The 26,001-nt window shown below is 38.6% G+C and overlaps 1 protein-coding gene across 1 annotated transcript in view; it reads right to left on the reverse strand.

Moving 5' to 3' along the window:
* Nucleotides 1-26,001, reverse strand: part of ERICH6 (glutamate rich 6) — a 310,411-nt gene that overhangs the window by 97,369 nt on the left and 187,041 nt on the right. The window contains exon 9 of the mRNA XM_053711724.1: nucleotides 24,642-24,797. Within this exon, the coding sequence (XP_053567699.1) occupies nucleotides 24,642-24,797 (156 nt within the window). The remainder of the gene's footprint in view (nucleotides 1-24,641; nucleotides 24,798-26,001) is intronic.

Here is a 26,001-nt window from a genome sequence, read left to right on the forward strand (position 1 = left end):
CCCACTTTGGTCTGTAGAAACTCATTCCATGAGACAGATGATCCTGTCTACTGGAGCATGCACAGTTGTAATGGTCTTAAATGAATTCGAGCAAAAGGAACTATGTCCATTGCTGCAACCATCAACCCTACTACTTCCATGCACTGAGCTATGGAAGACTGCAGAATAGAGAGAAGAACTTGACAAGCGTTTAGAAGCTTTGACTTTCTGACGTCTGTCAGGAAGATCTTCATTTCAAAAGAATATATTATTGTTCCCAAAAAGGGAACTCTTGTCGACGGAGACAGGGAACTCTTTTCTACGTTCACCTTCCACCCATGAGATCTGAGAAAGGCTAGAACAATGTCTGTATGAGCCTTTGCCTTGGAAAGAGACGACGCTTGCATTAGAATGTCGTCCAGATAAGGTGCCACTGCAATGCCCCTTGGTCCTAGAACCACTAGAAGGGACCCGAGCACCTTTGTGAAAATTCTGGGAGCAGTGGCTAGTCCGAATGGGACAGCCATGAACTGATAATGTTTGTGAAAAAACTATGAAGGAATTATCCAATCTTTACCAAATTTTAACACCACAAACTCCTCACCATCCCCGTGGAGATGCTACTTGTTCAGAGCGGCAAGGAGAATGACTGGGGGGCGGAGCCAGAGGGGGAGCTATATGGACAGCTCTTGCTGTGTGCTCTCCTTGCCTTTCCCTGTAGGGGAGGAGAATATCCCACAAGTAATGGATGACGCCGTGGACCGGACACATCAATGTTGGAGAAATGTATAATAAAAGCATCAGCAGTTTCACTGGCAGTTGGTAAAGACTTCAGTGCTATGAAATGAGCTAATTTAGTTAAATGGTCAATAACCACCATGATTGTGTTGTGACCTTGTGAGAACGGAAGCTCAACTATGAAATCCATGGAAATAGTTGTCCATGGAATATCAGGTATGGGTAAGGGAGTAAGGAACTCGATGGGCTTCCTTTTTTCAGTTTTATATCTTACACAGATGTCACAGGTGCTGATATAATTCTGAATAGTTTCAGCCATCTTGGGCCACCAGAAATCTCTTTGTAGGAGTTCTTTAGTTTTATGAATTCCTTGATGACCGGATAACGGGGTATCATGATAATGGTTGAGGATTCTATATCTGAGTGGTTGTGGAATGTATAGTTTCTTATGTAAAGTATAAAGACCAGTTGGCTCTTTTACTAAATGTTTATGTTTAGGTATAACATCGGTCTGTAAAGTTGTAATGATGTCCAGTTCTAAAGTACTCAAAGAACCAATTATTTTATGTGTAGGTATCAATTGTAAAAGTTGGTCATTAAGTGGTTTGTTGTCGTGAGAGCGCGTCAGCTTTAATATTCAGAACACCAGGTCTATAGGTAATTTGAAAATTGAATCTGTCTAGAAACAAAGACCAACGTACTTGGTGAGATGACAATGTTTTGTTCTGTTTTAAATACTGAAGATTTTTATGGTCTGTGTATATCAAAAATGGTTTGTCAGTACCCTCTAAAATGTGTCTCTAAACTTCCAATGCACATTTAATAGCTAGCAATTCTTTATTGCCAACTGAACAATGTACCTCAGAAGAAGTAATGTTCTGGAATAATAAGCAATGGGATGTGTCGGATGTCTTTCATCAATTCTCTGTGAAAGTACTGCACCTATTCCACAGTCAGAAGCATCAACCTCTACTACAAACTGACATGAGTGATCAGGTAAACTTAAAATAGGAGCTGAGGTGAAACAGACCTTCAAATAATTGAAAGCCTGATCTGCTTCAGGGGACCAGTGAAACTTCACATCCTTTTTTGTCAAATTTGTAAGAGGTTTAACTTTAATGGAAAAATTTTGGATAAATTTGCGGTAAAAATTGGCAAAACCTAAAAAACGTTGCAAAGATCTTAAACTAGTGGGTCTTGGCCAATTTTGAATAGCTGATAGTTTATCAGGGTCCATTTGTACCTTATCAGGAGTAATTATATAACCAAAAAACTTTATTTTTTGAACATGAAACTGACATTTTTCGGCATTTGCGAAAAGTCTATGGTCACGTAACTGTGTCAAAACCCATCTTACATGCTTTATGTGTTCTTGTGGGTCTTTTGAATAAATTAAAATGTCATCAAGATAAATTATGACACATACATCAGTTAAGTCCTTAAATATCTCATTAACAAAGTGTTGAAAGGTGGCAGGGGCATTACAGAGCCCAAACGGCATCACCCTATATTCAAAAAGGCCGTATCTAGTTCTGAACGCTGTTTTCCACTCATGCTCGTCCTTGATTCTTATTAAATTGTAAGCGCCTTTCAAATCAAGTTTAGTAAAGATAGTAGCTCCGTTAAGGCGTTCAAGGAGTTCGGGGATGAGTGGTAGGGGATAACGATTCTTTACTGTAACAGCATTGAGTGCTCTGTAATCTATGATGGGTCTTAACGAGGAATCTTTGTTAGTTACAAAAAATAAACCAGCAGCTGCCTATAAAGCCTTTTCTAATATTATCATCCAAATACTCTCTTAAGTACTGTAATTCTTTCTGTGAGAGGGGATAAATCTTCCCATAAGGGACCTTGGTTTCTGGTACCAAATCTATGGGACAGTTGAATGCCCTATGAGGTGGGAGTACCTCAGCTTCCTTTATATCGAATACCTCAAGTGGATCTTGGTAGTGATTTGGGATCTCTGAGTTTATAGTACCGAATATCTGATGTGGGAAACAAGTAGTGGTGCAATAATCTGACTCAAACTTAACAGTGGGAGTAACCCAATCTATACTTGGGTTATGTTTACTTAGCCATGTGTAACCTAATATAACTGTGTGGAGAGTGGATGGAATTACATCAAAGCTAAGATATTCAGTATGCCCATGTGATGTGGTTATCATTAAAGGAACAGTATGTTGTGTTATTGGGCCATTATGTATTAATAATCCATCAATAACTCTTATAAAAACTGGATTTTGCTTTGTAACACACAGTATTTTATTATTTACAACAAATGAAGCATCTATAAAGCAGTCATATGCCCCAGAGTCTAGAATAGGGTCAGTCTTAACTTGAAGATGGTCCCACTGTAATGAGAAAGTGTTAACAATTTCTGTCTTATCTGTGTAGTAGTGGAATATAAGTTTGTCAGTTTACCCTTTTGTCTGTGTAGAATGGGGCAGGTGGCAACTGTATGCTCTTTACTTGCACAATATAGACAAAGATTGGACAGGCGTCGTCTAGTCTTTTCTTCAGTAGTCAGCGGACCTTTCATTACACCAATTTCCATAGGAGTATGTGGAAAGTTAAATTTTTCTACTGGTGGTACTGACAATCTCTTGTTTGGTGTCTCAGATGAGAATCTTTCTAATCGTCTTTCTCTGAGTCTGCGGTCAAGAGTTGTTGCTAATTTAATTAAACCATGTAATGTATCTGGCATATCTAATCTGGATAACTCATCCTTTAAGGTTTCATTTAAACCTAATCTAAATTGAATTTTTAGTGCAATATTGTTCCATAATGAGTCTGTAGCCCACATTTGGAAGTCTGTTATGAAATCTTCCACTGGGCGCTTACCCCGTCTAAGCGCTCTTAACTTAGTCTCTGTCTGTATCTGGGTATTGCTGTCTTCATAAAGAGCAGCCATGGCAGCAAAGAATTGGTCTAACGAGTCTAAAATAGGATTGTTTGATTCAAAAAAACAATATGCCCATGATCTTGGTTCTCCTGTGAGATAGGAAATTGTAGTGCATACCTAGATTTTATCTCAACAATAAGTATTAGGCTTTATTGTGTATAGCAATAAACATGCATTCTTGAAATCTCTAAAGTCACACCTTCTCCCTGAGAACAAGGCAGGATGGTTAATCTGTGGTTCAGGTAGTTCTGTGTGTTTTGATGCAGTTAAATCCTTAACTACATTTTTTAATGCAGTGTTTTCAGTCTGGAGATCAGTAAGAGCTCTGGCAAGATAATCGACTTTGTGGTTTAATGTATCAATCTCTGTTTGTACAGCCTGGGGATCCATTGTTACTGGTATATTTAGGCTTGATTATTATGTAATGACTGTAATGTTTAACATAGGTATATTTTATAAATAGTTTGTTGTGTAGCTGTAGCATTCAAACACCAAATGATATGAGACTTAACACTTGGTAATAAGAAATACAGCAATTTAGTGCAATGGAAATAACCAAGGTAAAGAGTATACATATATATATATATATATATATATATATATATATATATATATATATATATAATCTGTATATATATATATATATATATATATATATATATATATATATATATTAGCAAACAAAATAAGAACTTAGTAAATGAGGAACACTAAAGGTTGCAATTCCAATGAGAGCAGTGATCCAAAGTAAGTAACAAGCAAGCATGGATTAGTAAATTGCAGCTGTTAAAGGCAAGTCTATATACAAGTAATTAGCACAGTTAGTATACTTGCTTATCCAGTGGTATTTGGAGGATGAATACTTGCTTCCCCTGAGATGATGTAGCTAGACTCCGGTAAGTAGAGTAGGTAGGTTCTGGCAGAAGGTAAGCAAACTTCAGATGAGCTGTGATAGTTTTACACAGCATGTAGTGACTGGTAATGGAAGAAAGCAGGCAGAGTGATACCTGCTGCAAGTAGATCCGGCAATCCAGGTAACTGAGGCTGCAATGATTACAGCAGCATGGAACAGAGACTGCAGCAGAGAGACACAGGAGCAGCACAGCTAATTATCAGGATGCAGTCAATCAAAGGTGAAAAAATAAGAAAATAAGTTGAGCTCAGGTGAATACTAGTAAATTCAGCAAAAAGAGTTCCAATAACTCCAATACAAAAGTACAAGTTATTAGTGGGTTAAATTTGACTTGAATATGAGACACTAGGCAGGGTACAATTCAGATACTCTGCTTAAACAAAATACTCAAGCAAAGAACCAAAAAGGAAATGAGGCTATAAAGGATAAATAGGGGGAGTTTACTAAAAGGAACATTACTTAAAGGGACATTACTTAAAGGGATATTACACGGGCATGGAAGGCACGAAGGAGGACGGGAGCATGAACATCAGAGGAGGGAACCCATGAACGCTCCTCCGGACCGTAGCACCTCCAGTGAACCAAATACTGTACACGGCCCCTGGACATACGAGAGTCAATAATGCTGCTAACCTCATAATCCTCATGGTTGTCAACAAAGATAGGGCGGGGACGAGGCCACACAGTGGTAAACCGATTACAAACCAATGGTTCCAAGAGGGAGACATGAAAAACACTGGAGATGCGCAATGCAGGAGGAAGTTCAAGAGCGTAGGCCACAGGATTGACCCGTCTGAGTATTCGAAAAGGACCAACATAACGGGGAGCCAGTTTATTGGAAGGCACACGAAGGTTCAAGTTGCGGGAGGACAGCCAAACTCTCTCACCAACCTGGTAGGAAGGTGCGGGCAGACGCCTACGATCAGCCTGGAACTTTTGGCACTGCATAGAACGATGAAGGCAATCCAAAATCTGCACCCACGTGGAACGGAGGTGCCGGAGATGCTCCTCCAAAGCCGGAATACCCTGAGACATGAATGAATCGGGCAACAAGGATGGTTGAAACCCATAATTCGCCATGAATGGGGATAACTTGGAGGAAGCATTAATAGCACTATTACGAGCAAACTCTGCCCAAGGTAACAGTTCAGACCAATTATTGTGGTGATCCGAGACATAGAATCCGAGGAACTGTTTAAGAGCTTGATTAGACAGTTTCGCAGCCCCATTGGATTGAGGGTGATATGCCGAGGAGAAGGAAAGCTGGATCCCCATTTGAGCACAAAAGGAACGCCAAAATCTAGAGACAAACTGGCTACCCCGGTCCGACACTATCTCCTTGGGTAACCCATGTAAACGGAAGACCTCCCGGGCAAAAATTGAAGCAAGCTCCTGAGCGGTAGGCAACTTCTTCAAGGGAATGCAATGTGACATTTTAGAAAAAAGGTCAACTACCATAAGGATAACAGTATTGCCATTGGAAACAGGGAGCTCAACAATGAAGTCCATAGAAAGATGTGTCCAAGGACGCTCACCATTAGCAATAGGTTGAAGAAGACCCACAGGAAGACGTAGAGGAGTCTTATTCTGTGCACAAACTGAACAGGAGGCAACATATGCCGCAACATCAGAACAAAGAGCTGGCCACCAGAATTGTCGAGTGACAGACCAAATAATTTGTTTCTTGCCTTGGTGACCTGCGGCTTTAGGATAGTGGTAAGTGTGCAAAAGTTTAGTTCGAAGATTCCCAGGAACAAAACACTTACCACTAGGTTTCTCAGGAGGTGCATTGGTTTGTGTAGCCAGGATCTCCTCCCCCAAGGGAGAAGTCAAATTAGAACGTATGGTAGCCAAAATATGGTCAGGAGGTATAACTGAAGTAGGTACAGACTCCTCCTTGGACAGAGGCGAAAATTGTCGAGAGATGGCATCAGCCCTAACATTTTTACTACCAGGCAGGTAGGAGACCACATAATTAAACCGAGACAAAAATATCGCCCATCTGGCCTGTCAGGGCGACAAACGTTTTGCTTCAGATAGATAAGTTAAATTCTTGTGATCAGTAAGAATGAGCACTGGCACGCTAGTTCCCTCAAGAAGATGCCTCCATTCCTTGAGTGCCAAAATTATGGCCAGTAATTCTCTGTCGCCAATTTCATAATTGCATTCCGCTGGAGACAATGTCTTAGAGAAGAAACCACATGGATGCAAGGAACCGTCAGGCATAGGACGTTGAGACAAGAGGGCATCTAATCCAGTCTCAGACACATCAACCTCAAGAACGAAAGGCAAGACAGGGTTAGGATGAGCCAGAACTGGAGCGGCAGCAAAGGCAGTCTTAAAACTATCAAAGGCCTTAATGTCAGTAGGTGACCAAAGAAGTGGATCATTCTCTTTACGGGTCATATCTGTGATAGGTTTGACCAAGGAAGAAAAGTTTTTAATAAACTTTCTATAGTAATTAGCGAACCCTAAAAAACATTGAATAGACCGAAGACCAACTGGGCGAGGCCACTGCAGAACTGCAGATAACTTGTCAGGATCCATGGAGAACCCAGCTAAGGAGATAACATAACCTAGGAAGGTTGAATGTATGAGGATGTCGTCTAAGTACAACAAAACACACTGTTGCCACATATCTCATAGGACATCATTAATAAATTCCTGGAAAACAGCAGGAGCATTACATAGGCCAAAGGGCATTACAAGATACTGATAATGCCCGCTCCTGGTGTTAAATGCTGTTTTCCATTCGTGGCCCTCCTTGATCCTAACGAGATTGTACGCTCCTCTCAAATCAAGTTTAGTAAAGACCGTAGCTCCCTTGAGGTGGTCAAAGAGTTCCGTAATGAGCGGAATAGGGTAAGCATTCTTAATGGTAAGACGATTAAGACCCCTATAATTGATGTATGGTCTTAACTCGCCACCACTTTCCTTCACAAAGAAGAAGCCAGCCCCTGCAGGAGAGCAGGATTTGTGGATGATCCCCCGCAACAGAGCATCGGCAACATATTCTTCCATAGCACAATTCTCTGCAACAGATAGAGGGTAAACCCGGCCCGAGGAGGAATGGCTCTGGGTTGCAGGTCTATGGCACAATCGTAAGACCGGTGAGGAGGCAACATATCGGCATGCACCTTGTCAAAAACGTCTAGGAACTCTCGGTACTCCTTTGGCAATTGAGATACCGAAGACGTGCACAACACTTTAACTGGTTTCCGAAGTGGAAATATTTTGCAGAGACCACGACAAAATTTCGGACTTGCGCCAGTCGAGACTGGGATTGTGCTTTTGGAGCCAGGGATAGACCAGAATAACCGGAAAATGGGGAGAGTTTATCACCTGGAACTGGAGGGTTTCAAAATGGAGAGCCCGAACAGCCATGGATAACGGAGAAGTTTCGTGAGTAACGAGTGCGGGCTGAAGGGGCCTGCCATCAATGGCCTCAATAGCAAGCGGAACGGACCGAGGCAAAACAGGAATGGAGTGCTTAGATACAAAAGCACTGTCAATGAAATAGCACGCAGCACTGGAGTCAACAAGAGCCTGGGTGACTATGGAGGAGTCCACCCAGGAAAGGACAACCATGACCAAAGGTTTCTCCTTTAGTGGTTCTGGGAACGAGGATAAACCACTCAAGGTATGCCCCCGTCGGGACCTTAGGTGTGAGCGTTTCCCGGCCGTGTAGGACAAGACTTCAAAAGGTGGCCCTATAGCCCACAATAGAGGCAGAGCCCCTCCCTCCTCTTAAAGGCCCTCTCCGCATGGGAGGAGAGGAAGGCATGGGTGGGAACAAACACGTAGGAGACAACGGAACAGGAGGCTTACACAAGCGCTCCTTGAAATAGGGCGTCTCACTTAGTCTGATGTCAATTAGGATCAAAAAAGACACCAATGCCTCGAGATCTTCTGGTAAATCTCTGGCAGCAACTTCGTCCTTAATCGCATCAGAGAGCCCATGAAAGAAGGCAGCAAAAAGGGCTTCATTGTTCCAACCTACCTCCTCGGAAAGCGTACAGAACTCAATAGCATACTGAGCAACAGATCTTGTACCTTGCTGAATGGACATGAGTCGTTTAGCAGCAGAGGAGGAGCGAGCCAGAACATCAAATACCCTTCGAAAGGAGGCCACAAATTCAGGGTAATTTGAAATCACAGGTTTATTAGTCTGCCACAAGGGATTATCCCAGGCAAGAGCTGTGTCAGAGAGTAACGAGATGAGAAATCCCACCTTAGCTCTGTCAGAGGGAAACGCCTGAGGTAACATCTCAAAGTAAATGTCCAACTGGCTCAAAAACCCTCTGCACTGATTAGCATCGCCTTCATATCGCTGAGGTAGAGGTGCAGAACCAGACATGCTCCTGGTAGGACTAGGTGCAGCAGCAGAAACAGGAGCAGCCATAACTTGCGGGACACTTTGGTCCAAATGTGCAGTGCGAGTCAGCAGGGTTTGCAGGGATAGTGCAAATTAATCCAAACGGTGATCCTGTTCATCCATCCTGGAAATTATGGCAGGTAAAGGTGGATTATTAGCACCATCAGGATTCATGGCCCTTGCGTAATGTCAGGGTGCCAGGAATCATACTGAGACAAGAAGTGCAAAAATAATCACACCTTTATTAATAGCAAAAAATAATAAAAAGTCCACAAGTCAAATAACAAGCCAGGAATCAAAACCAGAACTGGTAGTCAGATGAGCCGAGTCAGAAGCCAAAGTGAATAGTCAGACGAGCCGGAATCAGGAACAAGGAGAACAGCAGAGTCAGGAACAAGCCAGGGATCAGAAACCAGGAGGGACGTCAGACAGCCAGGTAATACACAGGAACTCTCACAAACAGGTCTGAGACAACGCAAGGGCAAAGCATACTGAACAGAGGCCCTTTAAATAATAAGTGATGACATCACAATTCTGAGACTGCATCCTATCTCACACGGATGATGTACACCAGTCTGGCCATAAAAGGAAGTGCAGGAAATGAGCAGCATCACACAGTATGCACCAGAGTCAGGAAGAGGTGAGTAAAATGACTGCCAGCAGCACATGGCAAACAGATCAGGGAAAAAACCCTGACAATACGAGATTCACACCTAGTCTATGTGGGATAATTAATTCCTCCTCCCACTTGCCTAGAAATAAATTAGCATAGCTAGGTGCGAATCTTGTACCCACAAGTCCCTATTATATAATTTTCTTCCTATTTTATTTGGCTCAGACATTGCAAAATCTCTGTAGTTTCTTTAAGGTATATAGGCAAGTTTTTAACAACATTCTGCAGAATAGAGAGAATTGGCACAGAGAAGGAAGAATAGACTCTAGGTTTGCCAACAGGAGATATGACACACACCCAGAGGAATATGCACACTCTGCACATAGAGGTAGAAAATTTGACAGATATGACCAAAGGAGGTGGTATGATCATAGAGATAATAGTCACTTTAGGATATAACCCTCACTACATAAACTAATATAGTAGAAGAAATTATAGATACTATAATAATAATTCTAGGGAAAAGGAATTCACAAGGGGGAGTCAACACCAGATAAATAATAATCCAGATTGGAATATAATCCACATAAACAGATTTGAGAGAGTACTAGTTAAAACTAATTCCCCATTGAAATATATATTTTAGAGGAGAGACCAGCAATACAAGGGACATCCAGCAAGTCACAAATGCCCCCCTTAAGAAAAAGAAACACAGAGGCACAAGAGGTGGAAGAAAGGGAAAGTATGTTAGGAAGATAACCCTGAAGAGATTTTTTGCAAAAAATCCAATTGAAAGAAATAGGACACAGAATCTGACATATACAACTAGAGTGAACAATAATCCCAAGATGAAACACACAGATTTGAAACCAAAGTCAAATTTTTTTCCAGCAAATGAGAAAGGCAGGAACCTCAAACTCTTTGAGAAAGTAGTGCAGAAAGATATATCAAACGCAAAACTGAACAAATACACTACTAACAAACTAACTAGAAAAGAGAAGAAGATAATTGAAAATCCTAAGTATCCCAAAATTATGGTATTATATTATCTGCCGAAGATCCATAAAGATCTGGTAAACTCACCTGGGAGATCAATCATATCCGGTATTGGATCTATCACGTCCAATCTCTCACAATACATAGATACATTTCTGTAGAATTACATTAAAAACGTGCCTTCATACCTTAAAGACACTACAGAGATTTTGCAATGTCTGGGCCAAATAAAATGGAAAGACAAATCATATAATAGGGACATGTGATGTATCTTCCCTGTACATCAGTATACAATACGACTTGGGGGTTAAGGCTGCAGACCTATTCATGACAAGAGACTCCACATTGAACAAAGAACAGAAAGATTTTATACTGCAAGGAATAGATTTTATACTAAATCAAAACTATTTTTCGTTTAATAATAATTTCTTTTTACAAATTAGGGGGACAGCAATGGGTTCGAGATTCGCACCTAGCTATGCCATTTTATTTCTAGACAAGTGGGAGGAGGAATTCATTATCCCACATAGACTAGGTGTGAATCTCGTACTCTATAAAAGATACATTGACGATATCATCTTTATCTGGAAAGGGCCCTCTACAGACTTGTAGATATGTTTCTACTGGAGGTGACTAGGAACAACATAGGTATTAGCTTCACCCATACCTATAGCACAGATAAAATTACCTTCTTAGATCTGGATATTGAGATAATGGAAAATAATCTAATCACAAAGACTCGTTTTAAAGAAGTCGACGCTAATAATCTCATACATTTTAATAGTTGTCATTTTAGTCAATGGAAAAACAATATACCAAAAGGACAGTCTTTAAGAATAAAACGTAACTGCAAAGACTTTTAGACTATATGGAACAGGTACAAATTCTAGAGATTTTTTTTAGATAGGGATTATAACCCTGATATTAATAAAAAAAAGATAAAGAACAGGTTGAAATAAAGGATAGAAAGAGTCTACTGACCTATAAAAAAGCTAGTAACGAACCACAAGAGATAGAATCAGAAAAATGTAAGGTTCCATTAGTGACAGATTATAATTGTGATAATCATTTGCTCAGAAAAAGTATGAAAAAACACTTGCACCTAATCCAGATGGATCCTATTATAGGGGAGAAATGCCCAATTCCCTGCAAATAGTTTATAGGAAGGCTAGAAACGTTAAAAGCATTCTTGCCCCAAGTGAGTTTAAAAAAGTAGAAAAAAAACTACTGAGAGAAGGCGACATCCAAGGGAATTTACTGAATGTTTTTTTCCCGTGCTTTGGATGCAGATCTTGTAGATATAGTAGTAAATGTAAACAAATCAAATCAAGGAAAAATTACTATACACACAAAATTAATGGGGTAGTTAGATGTCAGGATAAGGGTGTAGTCTACATTACTGAGAGTACCTGCAACATACAATATATAGGTGAAACTACCAGGACCATGTAAGAACGGATACGCGAACACTTGTGCTGTATCAAAAAGGGTAACCTAGATACACATCTATATAACCACTTTCAGGTAACACATAAAAATAACTTATGGGACTTTAAATTTTGGGGTATCTTAAAAGTTAAGCCAGATTGGAGAAGCGGCAACTTTGAACAGAAACTTCTAAGAAAGGAAGCAGAGTTAATCTATAATATGCAGACTTTATATCCTCTAGGTCTGAACTTGGACCTAGATGTATCTCCTTTTCTTGTCACTTAAGCCCAATGAGTATAATAAAATAATAAATTAAATTAAATAATGTTATATGGGTCTGGCCTAAATCCTCCTAGAAGAAAAAAAGTTTTTAAGGAATTTATTTAGAAGGATTTTTCAAAAAAAGATTTTTTAAAGAATTATATTAAATATATGAGGTTTTTAATACATTCATTTTTTAAGTGTGTATTTTGGTAAAAACTGCTTTTAGGAAGACTGTATTAATAATGCATATAAAGATGTAGTTTTTTTTTTTTTAAAAAAAAAAGCTGAAGATTCTTGTATCTAATTGGTGTTGTATTTAAGAACATGTAACATGTAACATGTAGAGTTCCTCTATATAAATGTAAAAATGTATAGAAACAACTAAGACTCCAATGGTTATCTAAATTAAAAAACTGAGCAGCCTAAAGAAATGGAATATATTCAACAGATACAAAAAAATCCACCTTAACAATACAGAAACTGATCCACCTTTAATTGAAAACCCTGAAAGGACCAATGGGATACAAAGGAGGGGTATTTAAACTGCTAGTCACCAAGGACGAATATCTTGTTTTTTATAAAGCATTAAGGGCGAACGTGTTAACAAACAGATACATCTTTACAATACTTTTGCACTTCCATTGACCTGAGTAGTCAAGAGTATAGATGGAGGTCTAAAGACTTGTAATTTTGAACGGCTGTTCTTAATTATTCTAAGTGCATGAACCCTGTTTCCCAGTAACATAATTCGTCATGTGACTACCCTACTGAATCGCAATGAAGAGGTTAGTGTCGGAAGAGGACGCTGAGGAGAGCCGTGATTGTGGCTAAGTATCCCAAGAAAGGTACTCGAAAGTAAGGTAATATCTTACCGCATACAAGCGGAACAGCAAACATAATTTATGATACACTTGGTGACCTGCTAAACTTGGACTAAAATGCTGTAAAACGGCTTTGATATATTCTAACCTACACACTGATATCGGTACTGCCAGCAACCTGCCATTAACGTGGCACCGAAACGCTAACTTGAAACTCGAAATTATGAGTGAAGTAAGAAGTGGTAAAACTAGGTGGCTAAACTAAGGAGATATATTTAACAGATTAACCCCTTGCCGCTCACCCACCAATGATCTGTGTGGATATATCAGTATAAAAGTACTGCTATACTTTGCATTAAAACTCACAAGATTGCTGCTGCTAATTATTTGGCACTATGACATTGCTGCTGCTAGCTATTTGATACACTGCCACCACTGTTTTGTATCGTTACATTATAAAATATATTTGCAACTATTATATATCACAATGTTATTCATTGGTTTAATTGAATTGGTTTACCCTCATTGTTGCTGTATACTAATTATATTAACGACTACGGTATTTTTTATAAGGGAGACGTCCCTTGATTATTTGTGCAATATCCTGATATACTAGTTTTAAGTTTGTTTTGTATTAATTTACACCTAGATTTAGAGTTTTGCGGCCGAAGGGGTGCGTTAGCTACGCATCTTTTTTCATCTAGCGCTGCTTCTAAACAACGCTGGTATTTAGAGTTCTCTGAAGGGCTGGGTTAGGCTCCAAAAAGGGAGCGTAAAGGCATATTTACCGCCACTTCAACTTTCAATACCAGCGTTGCTTACGGTAGCGGCTAGCTGGAAAAACGTTCTCATGCACGATTCCCCCATAGGAAACAATGGGGCAGTTTGGGCTGAAAAAAAACCTAACACCTGCAAAAAAGTAGCGTTAAGCTCCTAACGCAGCCCCATTGTTTCCTATGGGGAAACACTTTCTAAGTCTGCATCTAACACCCTAACATGAACCCCGAGCCTAAACACCCCTAACCTTACACTTATTAACCCCTAATCTGCCGCCCCCGCTATCGCTGACAACTGCATTACACAATTAACCCCTAATCTGCCACTCCGGACACCGCCGCAACCTACATTGTACCTATGTACCCTTAATCTGCTGTTCCTAACATCGCCGACACCTATATTATATTTATTAACCCCTAATCTGCCCCCCCCCAACGTCGCCACTACCTTACCTACACTTATTAACCCCTAATCTGCCAACCGAACCTCACCGCTACTCTAATAAAGTTATTAACCCCTAAACCGCCGCACTCCCGCCTCGCAAACCCTATAATAAATAGTATTAACCCCTAATCTGCCCTCCCTAACATCACCGCCACCTAACTTCAAGTATTAACCCCTAATCTGCCGACCGGACCTTGCCACTACTCTAATAAATGTATTAACCCCTAAAGCTAAGTCTAACCCCCAAAAAGCCCTTTTAAGGGCTGGTAAAAGAGCTGGTTACTTTTTAATTTGGAATAGGGTAGGGACCTTTATTATTTTGGGGGGCTTTTTTATTTTATTAGGGGGCTTAGAGTAGGTGTAATTAGCCTAATATTCTTGTAATCTTTTTTTATTTTTTGTAATTTAGTGTTTGTTTGTTTTTGTAATTTAGTTTAGTTTATTTAATTGTAGGTAATTTAGTTAATGATAGTGTAGTGTTAGGTTTCATTTTAACTTAGGTTAGGATTTATTTTACAGGTAATTTTGTAATTATTTTAACTAGGTAGCTATTAAATAGTAACTATTTAATAGCTATTTTACCTAGTTAAAATAAATACAAAGTTGTCTGTAAAATAAATATAAATCCTAAAATAGCTACAATATAATTATTCTTTATATTGTAGCTATATTAGGGTTTATTTTACAGGTAAGTATTTAGTTTTAAATAGGAATACTTTAGTTAATAAGATTTTATTTATTTCGTTAGATTAAAATTATATTTAACTTAGGGGGGGTGTTAGGGTTAGACTTAGCTTTAGGGGTTAATACATTTATTAGAGTAGCGGCAAGGTCCGGTCGGCAGATTAGGGGTTAATACTTGAAGTTAGGTGGCGGCGATGTTAGGGAGGGCAGATTAGGGGTTAATACTATTTATTATAGTGTTTGTGAGGCGGGAGTGCGGCGGTTTAGGGGTTAATCCATTTATTATAGTGGCGGCGAGGTCCAGTCGACAGATTAGGGGTTAAGAAGTGTAGGTAAGGTAGCGGCGACGTTAGGGGGGGGCAGATTAGTGGTTAATAAATATGTAGGTGTCAGCGATGTTAGGGGCAGCAGATTAGGGGTTCATAGGGATAATGTAGGTGGCGGCGGTGTGCGGTCGACAGATTAGGGGTTACATTTTTTTATTATAGTGGCAGCGATGTGGGGGGACCTCGGTTTAGGGGTACGTAGGTAGTTTATGGGTGTTAGTGTACTTTAGAGAACTGTAGTTAAGAGCTTATAAACCGGCGTTAGCCTAGAAAGCTCTTAACTACAGCCTTTCCATGGGCGGTAGGAGTTTTGTCAGTAGAGTTGTAACGCTCACTTCAGCCAAGACTCTAAATACCAGCGTTAGGAAGATCCCATTGAAAAGATAGGATACGCAATTGGCGTAAGGGGATCTGTGGTATGGAAAAGTCCTTTACCTACACGACTCTAAATACCAGCGGGCCGCCAAAAGTAGCGTTAGGAGCCCTTAACGCTGCTTTTGACGGCTACCGCAGAACTCTAAATCTAGGTGTTAGTCTTTTTATATTTCAGGGGTATTAATAAAACTTTTTAGACAATCCTCTAGTACTCTACTGCTTGCCTTTAGCGCTCCTTATTCTGAATTTTTTATTGATGTACATGTACCCTGTTCGAAAGTTTCATGCACTGAATACTCTTAATCCCTTTGTTGCAATGCATTGAAGCCAATGGGTTAAACATATAGATATACCTAAACATAGATAGAACATATTAAAGGGTCACAAAACCCAACATGATTCTTCAATTAAGTTTCCAATTTACGTTTCTTATCAAATTTACGTTGCACTCAAGGTATTCATTGTTGAAGAGAATGCCTATGTAGGTACACGTGTATGGAGAACTATATGGCAGCAATTTTGCAAGAATGTTTTTGAGCACTGGATGGCAGCAGTGATAGTAAAATATAGTTCAATTTAACCAAAATAATTATTTCAAAACTACTGCCATATATAGTGCTCCAGACATTTGCATATTAATTACATTTGACAACAGGAGCAAATTGTAATTTTTTTTTTTTTCTAATGGTAAACTCTGAATAATGAAAGAAAATTTTTAATTTTCATGTCCCTTTAAGAAATAACATATCACATAAAAGGTCACATGCTACTACTGTTGCTAGGGAGTTTGAAATAGAAACTTCATACACTGACATTTTATTAGGCTACAGTTAAAGGAACATGAAACACTTTGAGATTGTAATAACATAAATTATGCTTACCTGATAATTTCCTTTTCTTCTGATGGAAAGAATCCACAGCTGCATTAATTAATTTTGGGAAATAAGAACCTGGCCACCAGGAGGAGGCAAAGACACCCCAGCCAAAGGCTTAAATACTCCTCCCACTCCCCTCATCCCCCAGTCATTCTGCCGAGGAACAAGGAACAGTAGAAGAAATATCAGGGTGAAAGGTGCCAGAAGAATATAAGGATGCCCCACATAAAATTACGGGTGGGGAGCTGTGGACTCTTTCCATCAGAAGAAAAGGAAATTATCAGGTAAGCATAATTTATGTTATTACAATCTCAAAGTGGTTCATGTTCCTTTAACTGTATCTTAAAAAATGTCAGTGTATGAAGTTTTTATTTCAAACTCCCTAGCAACAGTAGTAATAATTTATGTTTTTCTTCTTAAATGGAAAGAGTCCACAGCTGCATTCATTACTTTTGGGAAAACAATACCTAAGCTATAAAGGACACTCAATGCCAAGACGGGAGGGTACAATAGGCGGCCCATACTAAGGGCACCAGGCCTGAACCTCTACCCAATAAAAAACCCTGCTTCCTCTGAAGCCGAGAAAACTTTAATAGGAAAAGCCCCAATGACACTTACTCGCAGTTAGTCCAGAAGTCAAACTAGAGACCGAAAACAGACTCGCCTGAGCCAACAGTCCTCCAGGAGACACTGTCACCCAACAAACGGTCCCCCACTGTTCACCCCCCACAAATGAAGGGGACACCAGTCAAAACCCCCAAGGGGACAAAGCAAAGGATAACCGAGGAAACCGAAAGGTCTCCTAATAAAAAAAAAAAATAAAACACCTCCAAGAGTGAGCCCAGCTCACAGTAACGCAAAGGGACAGAACAGACGTCTCTCCAATATCCTGCAAGCACAGAATGCAACTGAAGAGGCAAAGTCCTCCCAGTGCCTGACCATAGAAAACCAAAGCATTCGACCATGAAAAAGTGTGTAATACACCCAGGTGAGAACACAGAGTCTATAACCGGACAACACAGAGGGTACTTGCAAGGAAGAAGCACTCAAGAAAGAAACAGACCGCAAAAGCAACCCCCGGACAGAGGGCACACTCCAGGCAACCTAAGTCGCCGGACCTACACAAAGGTCCCTAAAAAGGGGAACACAAAACCTCAATCGAGGCCCCCCAAGAGGAGAGTATACCCTCAGAACCCGAAGGAAGAGTAAACCCTCTTCTTAAATCAATGGAACAAAGTGAAAGGAAAATCTATACCTTAGCAGACTGAGATAACAGGGTAGACTCAACAAGCTAACACATCCAGAGGAGACTGCAACCCGAACACGGTGCCTTAGACCGCTCGGCCATCCTGACCTGCAGATCCACATCCAGCTGGACCAACCCAGCCTCAGGGATCCAAGACAGGGGAACAGAGAATCCTGAAACAGGTACAGGAATGAGCGTAAGTACAGGGAGTGCAGAATTATTAGGCAAATTAGTATTTTGACCACATCATCCTCTTTATGCATGTTGTCTTACTCCAAGCTGTATAGGCTTGAAAGCCTACTACCAATTAAGCATATTAGGTGATGTGCATCTCTGTAATGAGAAGGGGTGTGGTCTAATGACATCAACACCCTATATCAGGTGTGCATAATTATTAGGCAACTTCCTTTCCTTTGGCAAAATGGGTCAAAAGAAGGACTTGACAGGCTCAGAAAAGTCAAAAATAGTGAGATATCTTGCAGAGGGATGCAGCACTCTTAAAATTGCAAAGCTTCTGAAGCGTGATCATCGAACAATCAAGCGTTTCATTCAAAATAGTCAATAGGGTCGCAAGAAGCGTGTGGAAAAACCAAGGCGCAAAATAACTGCCCATGAACTGATAAAAGTCAAGCGTGCAGCTGCCAAGATGCCACTTGCCACCAGTTTGGCCATATTTCAGAGCTGCAACATCACTGGAGTGCCCAAAAGCACAAGGTGTGCAATACTCAGAGACATGGCCAAGGTAAGAAAGGCTGAAAGACGACGACCACTGAACAAGACACACAAGCTGAAATGTCAAGACTGGGCAAACCTTTTCTAAGGTTTTATGGACTGATGAAATGAGAGTGAGTCTTGATGGGCCAGATGGATGGGCCCGTGGCTGGATTGGTAAAGGGCAGAGAGCTCCAGTCCGACTCAGACGGACTGGAGGTGGAGTACTGGTTTGGGCTGGTATCATCAAAGATGAGCTTGTGGGGTCTTTTCGGGTTGAGGATGGAGTCAAGCTCAACTCCCAGTCCTACTGCCAGTTTCTGGAAGACACCTTCTTGAAGCAGTGGTACAGGAAGAAGTCTGCATCCTTCAAGAAAAACATGATTTTCATGCAGGACAATGCTCCATCACACGCGTCCAAGTACTCCACAGCGTGGCTGGCAAGAAAGGGTATAAAAGAAGAAAATCTAATGACATGGCCTCCTTGTTCACCTGATCTGAACCCCATTGAGAACCTGTGGTCCATCATCAAATGTGAGATTTACAAGGAGGGAAAACAGTACACCTCTCTGAACAGTGTCTGGGAGGCTGTGATTGCTGCTGCACGCAATGTTGATGGTGAACAGATCAAAACACTGACAGAATCCATGGATGGCAGGCTTTTGAGTGTCCTTGCAAAGAAAGGGGGCTATATTGGTCACTGATTTGTTTTTGTTTTGTTTTTGAATGTCAGAAATGTAGTAAAAAATATGCTTTTCTTATTTATTTTGACCCCTTTCATGTAATCTAAGAGGACATGACCACCCAAAAAACATCTTTCTGGATTCAGATAGAGCATACAACTTTAAAAATGTTTTTTTTCCAATTTACTGCTATTATCAAATATGCTTCAATGTTAGGAGCTAGTTGAACATATTGGCCCCATTTAACAAAGCACGGCTGGACAAGGTTTGCTTCCGATCGCATCAATTGGGCAGCAATATGCTGCTCACATTCAACATTGCACAAGCAGAGGTCAATGGCTCACGAGTAGGGGCTGTCAATCACCCTGGGCAAACTGGTCTGGGTAATTTTAATCCACCAGGTAAGATCTGGCATACAGGTTAGTAAGCAGCGGCCTGATGACAACTGCTTCTTAACTATTGGCTGCAGGCTCGGAGCTCCAAAGCTGCATATTCTTGATAAATGGAACACATTTGGTGAGTCAATGACAAGAGGCATATATTTGCAGCCACCAATTAACAGCTAGGTCCCAGTAGTGCATTGCTGCTCATGAGTCTACCTAGATAGGATTTTCCACTGCCGACAAGTATAACCCTGCAACATATTTGTCCCTCAGCAGGACTGCTCTGATAAGGAACTATAAAAAATTGAACTTTTGAAAACAAGAGAACAGTAGTTATTTGTATCTACTCTAGAAACAAAAATGGCAAGTAGTGGGTGTTGTTTGGCTGTTAAAAATGAATTGCAGCAAATAATAGGCTAGATTATGAGTGGCGCACTAATTGTTTACATATAAATATGTTTGTATACATATATATAGTGTATTGGAGCTCTTCTTTGCAGTCAAGTTGCTTGAAAACATAAAAATAATAAATATTTCACATTAACATAGGGTAATAGGTTCTTAATATTTTTAAATAGACATTCCTATATACAGTTGTGCTCATAAGTTTACATACCCTGGGAGAATTTATGATTTCTTGGCCATTTTTCAGAGAATATGAATGATAACACAAAAACTTTTCTTACACTCATGGTTAGTGTTTGGCTGAAGTCATTTATTATCAATCAACTGTGTTTACTCTTTTTAAATCATAATGACAACAGAAACGGTTATATATATATATATATATATATATATATATATATATATATATATATATATATATATATATATATATATATATATATATATATAAAGAAATATATACAGGAGAGAAGCATTTGCTATAGGCTAGTTTTCCAGAGGTGGCCTCAACCGGCTATACCTTCTCTTTTTAATGGTGGCGCAGACCCTTATACAAATATGAAATGTTTTAATCAACAGGAGAAATCATCCAGGATAAATCAACCAGGATTAAGAAAGACAGGGATTGCAGCACTCTTTTTGAAAAATATTATTTTTTACTAGCACAATAATAGAAATAGATAACAAAGGAGTTGGTATGGAGGGCCCCTACCCCCACACACACAGTGCAAAAAGTGGAATATATACAAAACAATTATTCAAATCAAATTGCGACAATAAATACATCACAATAGTAGTATCAGATGTATCAAATCTAATATACTAAACCTGATTGGTCAGGGGATGTGCGGGTTGAATTGCCTGAGAAATGTTTATATCTACAAGTAAGATAAAGGCAACATGAATATGGTGATAAGGCACGTCATTCTTTCTACACCCTGCTGCACACAGCACCCCATTTTAGAGGTCTCAGCTGGTGAGGCGTCGGTAGCAGCAGGGTGTAGTTGATCTTTGCAGTACACTTTCCCTCTGTATATAAGATTCTATTTGTACACAATTACCTGGTATGCCTGATATTATTGTACCGTATCTTTCTTAGATCCCACTTGCCATTTACCTGCCCAGCTGAGACCTCTAAAATGGGGTGCTGTGTGCAGCAGGGTGTAGAAAGAATGACGTGCCTTATCACCATATTCATGTTGCCTTTTTCTTACTTGTAGATATCAACATTTCTCAGGCAATTCAACCTGCACATCCCCTGACCGGTCAGGTTTAGTATATTAGATTTGATACATCTGATACTACTATTGTGATGTATTTATTGTTGCAATATGGTTTGAATAATTGTTTTGTATATATTCCACTTTTTGCACTGTGTGTGTGGGGGTAGGGGACCTCCATACCAACTCCTTTGTTATCTATTTCTATTATTGTGCTAGTAAAAAATAATATTTTTTCAAAAAGAGTGCTGCAATCCATGTCTTTCTTCATCCTGGTTGATTTATCCTGGATGATTTCTCCTGTTGATTAAAACATTTCATATATATATATATATATATATATATATATATATATATATATATATATATATATATATATATACACAGTATATGTATATATATATTTTACCCAAAAATCATCAGATATATATAGAAATATGTATTTAAAGGGACCCAACATTTTTTTCTCTCATGAGTCAGATAGAGAATACATTTTTAAACAACTTTCTAATGTACTTCTATTATCTAATCTGTTTCATTCTCTTGGTATCATTTATTGAAGGAGCAGCATTGCACTAATGGTTTCTAACTGAACACATGTTATATATACATCGATATATACATGCAGCCACCAATCAACAGCTAGAATCTAGGTTCTCTGCTGCTCCTGAGCTTGAATAGATAAACCTTTCAGCAAAGGATAACAAGAGAAGGAAACAAATTAAATAATAGAAGCAAAGTAGAAAGTTGTTTAAAATTGTATTCTCTGTTTGAATCATGAAAGAATTAATTTTTGGGTTTCATGTCCCTTTAAGAATACAAAGAACATATTCATATCGGGTTAGCGCACTTGATCAGGTGCACGAGTAAGGGTGTTAGTTTTTTTCCACTTTTTGCACTCCATTGAAGTCTAGGGGGAATACATTACCATGTATATGATATCTGAAGTTCAAGTTTTTGCACGCTTCGGGCTACTTTTACTTTCAACTTGTAATAAGAGCAAAAAGCCTCAGTATAGCATAGTCAACGTGTGAGAGGGAGCGCTAATTTGCGCTCCACTCGTAATCTAGCCACGGTTTTAATACATTGTAAACACAGTCACTCTCAACTAGAATGATAATTTACAGCAAAACTGCAGAAAAAGATCTTGTAATTATGAGGAACTTTATATACCATTAACATATTTCAATGGTTTCTTTTTTTAGTAATCTTATTCGTAAAATGTCTTTCCAATTTAAAACAAAAACTTTTTTTTTAAGGTCTATGGTCTTTTTTATATTTTTCAATAAATTTTACTATCAATTTGTTAATTATATTTCAGAAGTAAATTCAAGTTGGGGGCTGAAAATGTCCTGCAGTCACTTACAAATTAGTGCAGCATTTGCACATATTTCTGTAAACGTTCAGATTGATTTATTGGTTTGCTGACATTGTTTTTCAGCAAAAACATGCTAAGCTTTTCAAAACATATACAGTATGTATCATTTAAAGGGACACTCAGGTTAAATTGAATTTTCATGATTCAGATACAGCATGTAATTTTAAACAACTTTCCAATTTACTTCCATTAAAAAAAATGTGCACAGTCTTTTATATTTACAATTTTTGAGTCACCAGATCCTACTGAGCATGTGCAAGAATTCACAGACTATACGTATATGCATTTGTGATTGGCTGATTGCTATCACATGGTACAAGGGGAGTGGAAATATACGTAACTTTGAAATTTGTTATAAAAAATCTACTACTCATTTGAAGTTCAGACTAAGTGCTATTGCATTGTCTTGTTATCTTGCATTTGTTGATTATGCAAATCTAATGTGTTGACTGGTCCTTTAAATAGAACTGAAGCTCTGCATCACACAGCACTTGTCATTTACTTTGTTACTGTAATTATCATTTCCTTCTAAAGAACATGTGAGATATCACCTGAGTGCCTTATTATGCTAATTAGAAACATAGCATTCTAATTAGCTTATGCTTGTGATAAGAATAATTGCTCTACTCCTGTGTTCTCAAGTAACACACATTCACTACTTGAAAGCAATATTGCAACTATAGGATCAAAGTGTTGACTATAGGATCAAAGTGTTGACTTTTCAGCAAAGGATAACAAGAGAAGGAAAAAAATTAAATAATAGAAGCAAAGTAGAAAGTTGTTTAAAATTGTATTCTCTGTTTGAATCATGAAAGAATTAATTTTTGGGTTTCATGTCCCTTTAAGAATAAAAAGAACATATTCATATCGGGTTAGCGCACTTGATCAGGTGCACAAGTAAGGGTGTTAGTTTTTTTTCCACTTTTTGCACTCCATTGAAGTCTAGGGGGAATACATTACCATGTATATGATATCTGAAGTTCAAGTTTTTGCACCATTCGGGCTATTTTTACTTTCAACTTGTAATAAGAGCAAAAAGCCTCAGTATAGCATAGTCAACGTGTGAGAGGGAGCGCTAATTTGCGCTCCACTCGTAATCTAGCCACGGTTTTAATACATTGTAAACACAGTCACTCTCAACTAGAATGATAATTTACAGCAAAACTGCAGAAAAAGATCTTGTAATTATGAGGTGCATTTAAATAGAACTGAAGCTCTGCATCACACAGCACTTGTCATTTACTTTTTTACTGTAATTATCATTTCCTTCTAAAGAACATGTGAGATATCACCTGAGTGCCTTATTATGCTAATTAGAGACATAGCATTCTAATTAGCTTATGCTTGTGATAAGAATAATTGCTCTACTCCTGTGTTCTCAAGTAACACACATTCACTACTTGAAAGCAATATTGCAACTATAGGATCAAAGTGTTGACTTTTTTTTAATAAATGAAGGGCCTCTCAGTAAACAATTTGTAATTACAAGGGACTCTGATCTTTTGCTATTTAATAGCACATCAGCTAGGTCTAAACATTTTTTTTAAACAAAAAAACATTTATTTTTTTGCTGAACCAGTTTTTTTTTTTATTAGTCACACTTCACCTAAAATTTGCCTTATTTGGAGGAACTAGTACAACCTTAAGTCTGCAGCTGATAAGACTAGTCACGGTCATATAGATATAGTTAGGGGAAAATATGTAGCAGGGTTAGCCTTGAACAGCCTGCTGTGTTTTTTATATTAAACTCTAAAGTCTCAAGCATTTACTGTCTTTTAATGGGCCTTAGAGAGATGAATTGTAGCCCCTGGATCAGGCTATACAAGCCTGTTATATACTGACACGGTAAGTAATTGCTAATAGTGTGTTTGTAATTATTATCAAATATATAAACAAACATCTGGGACCTGGCCAAGAATATATATAGGTGGGCTATATTGTTCTGCCACATCTGAATGTAAAGAAAGTTTGGGGTCTGGCTAGTCACAGAATCCCCCAGGAAAACCACGGCATAAATAGAGACAACAGGACTCTCATTTCAGCACTGGTGCATAAACAAGGAATAAGTCGGAGGTTTGACTCACATAACACTCAGTAAAACATACCATACAACTCCATTTGGATGATAACAAGTGGCTTTTCCATAGGAACTGAGCACTGCCAGGATGTCTGCATTGTGTTCTTTATCCTCTTGAACTATGCAGATAGTTTCTTTTCCTTTACTTGCAATAACATTAATTGCAAGGTTACCAGATGGATAGCTGAAGGTTGTTAAGTCCCAACATATGTACATAATATGTATGAAGAGAAAAGTACACATTTTCAATATGTAAATAGCACATATCATAAGGACTACATAACATTTACATTGTTATTCAAATTAGGTGAGAGATTATTTTACACAATTTGTATTCAAATTCTGTACACATAAATATTTTGCAAATATTTACAAACTTTATTCTATTTATGAATGGCAATTTAATATCCCTACCATAAGAAGGTAATGATTTAAAGGGACAGTCTACACAAAAATTGTTATTGTTTAAAAAGATAGATAATGCCTTTATTACCCATTCCCCAGTTTTGCATAGCCAACATTGTTAGATTAATATACTTTATAACATTTAAACCTCTAAATTTCTGCCTGTTTCAAAGACTCTATACACAGCCTCTTAATCATGTGCTTTTGTAGTTGCTTTTCACAACAGGAGACTGATAGTGTATGTGGGCCATATAGATAAAAATGTGTTCATGCCCGAGAAGTTATTTAAGAGTTAGGGCAACACAATACTAAATGCAAGTCAATAGATAATTAATAGTCACAGTCATGTGATCAGGGGGCTCTCAGAAAATGCTTAGATACAAGGTAATCACAGAGGTAAAAAGTATAATAATATAACTGTGTTGGTTGTGCAAAACTGGGTAATGGGTAATAAAGGAATGATCTATCTTTTAAAAAAATACACATTCTATTGTAGACTGTCCATTTAATTAAAGATATCTGCATGAATGTTATTTTCAACATTTATAGCATTTAATTATTACACTATTAGTTACCTATACCTATGTGTTTAACCCCTGCAAAGTTAAAGACAGATAATCCCTTTATTACACATTCCTCAATTTTCCCCAACTTTTTACCTCTGTATATACATTGTATCTAAGCCTCTGAGGACTGCCCCCTTATTTCAGTTCTTTTGACAGACGTGCATCTTAGCCAATCAGTGCTGACTCAACATGAGTCAACACAATATTATCTATATAACGCACATGAACTAGCAGTGTCTAACTGTAAACTGTAAAACTTTCATAGTGCACTGAGATAATAGGTGACCTTCAAGGGCTTAGCAATTATACGAGCCAAGCCAACCTAGGTTTAGCTTTCATAAAGAATACTAAGAGAACAAAGTAAATTTGATGATAAAAGTAAATTGGAAAGTTGTTTAAAATTGCATGCCCTATCTG

Source organism: Bombina bombina, chromosome 4 (assembly GCF_027579735.1).
Source record: "Bombina bombina isolate aBomBom1 chromosome 4, aBomBom1.pri, whole genome shotgun sequence".
In the NCBI taxonomy this organism is placed as follows: Eukaryota; Metazoa; Chordata; class Amphibia; order Anura; family Bombinatoridae; genus Bombina; species Bombina bombina.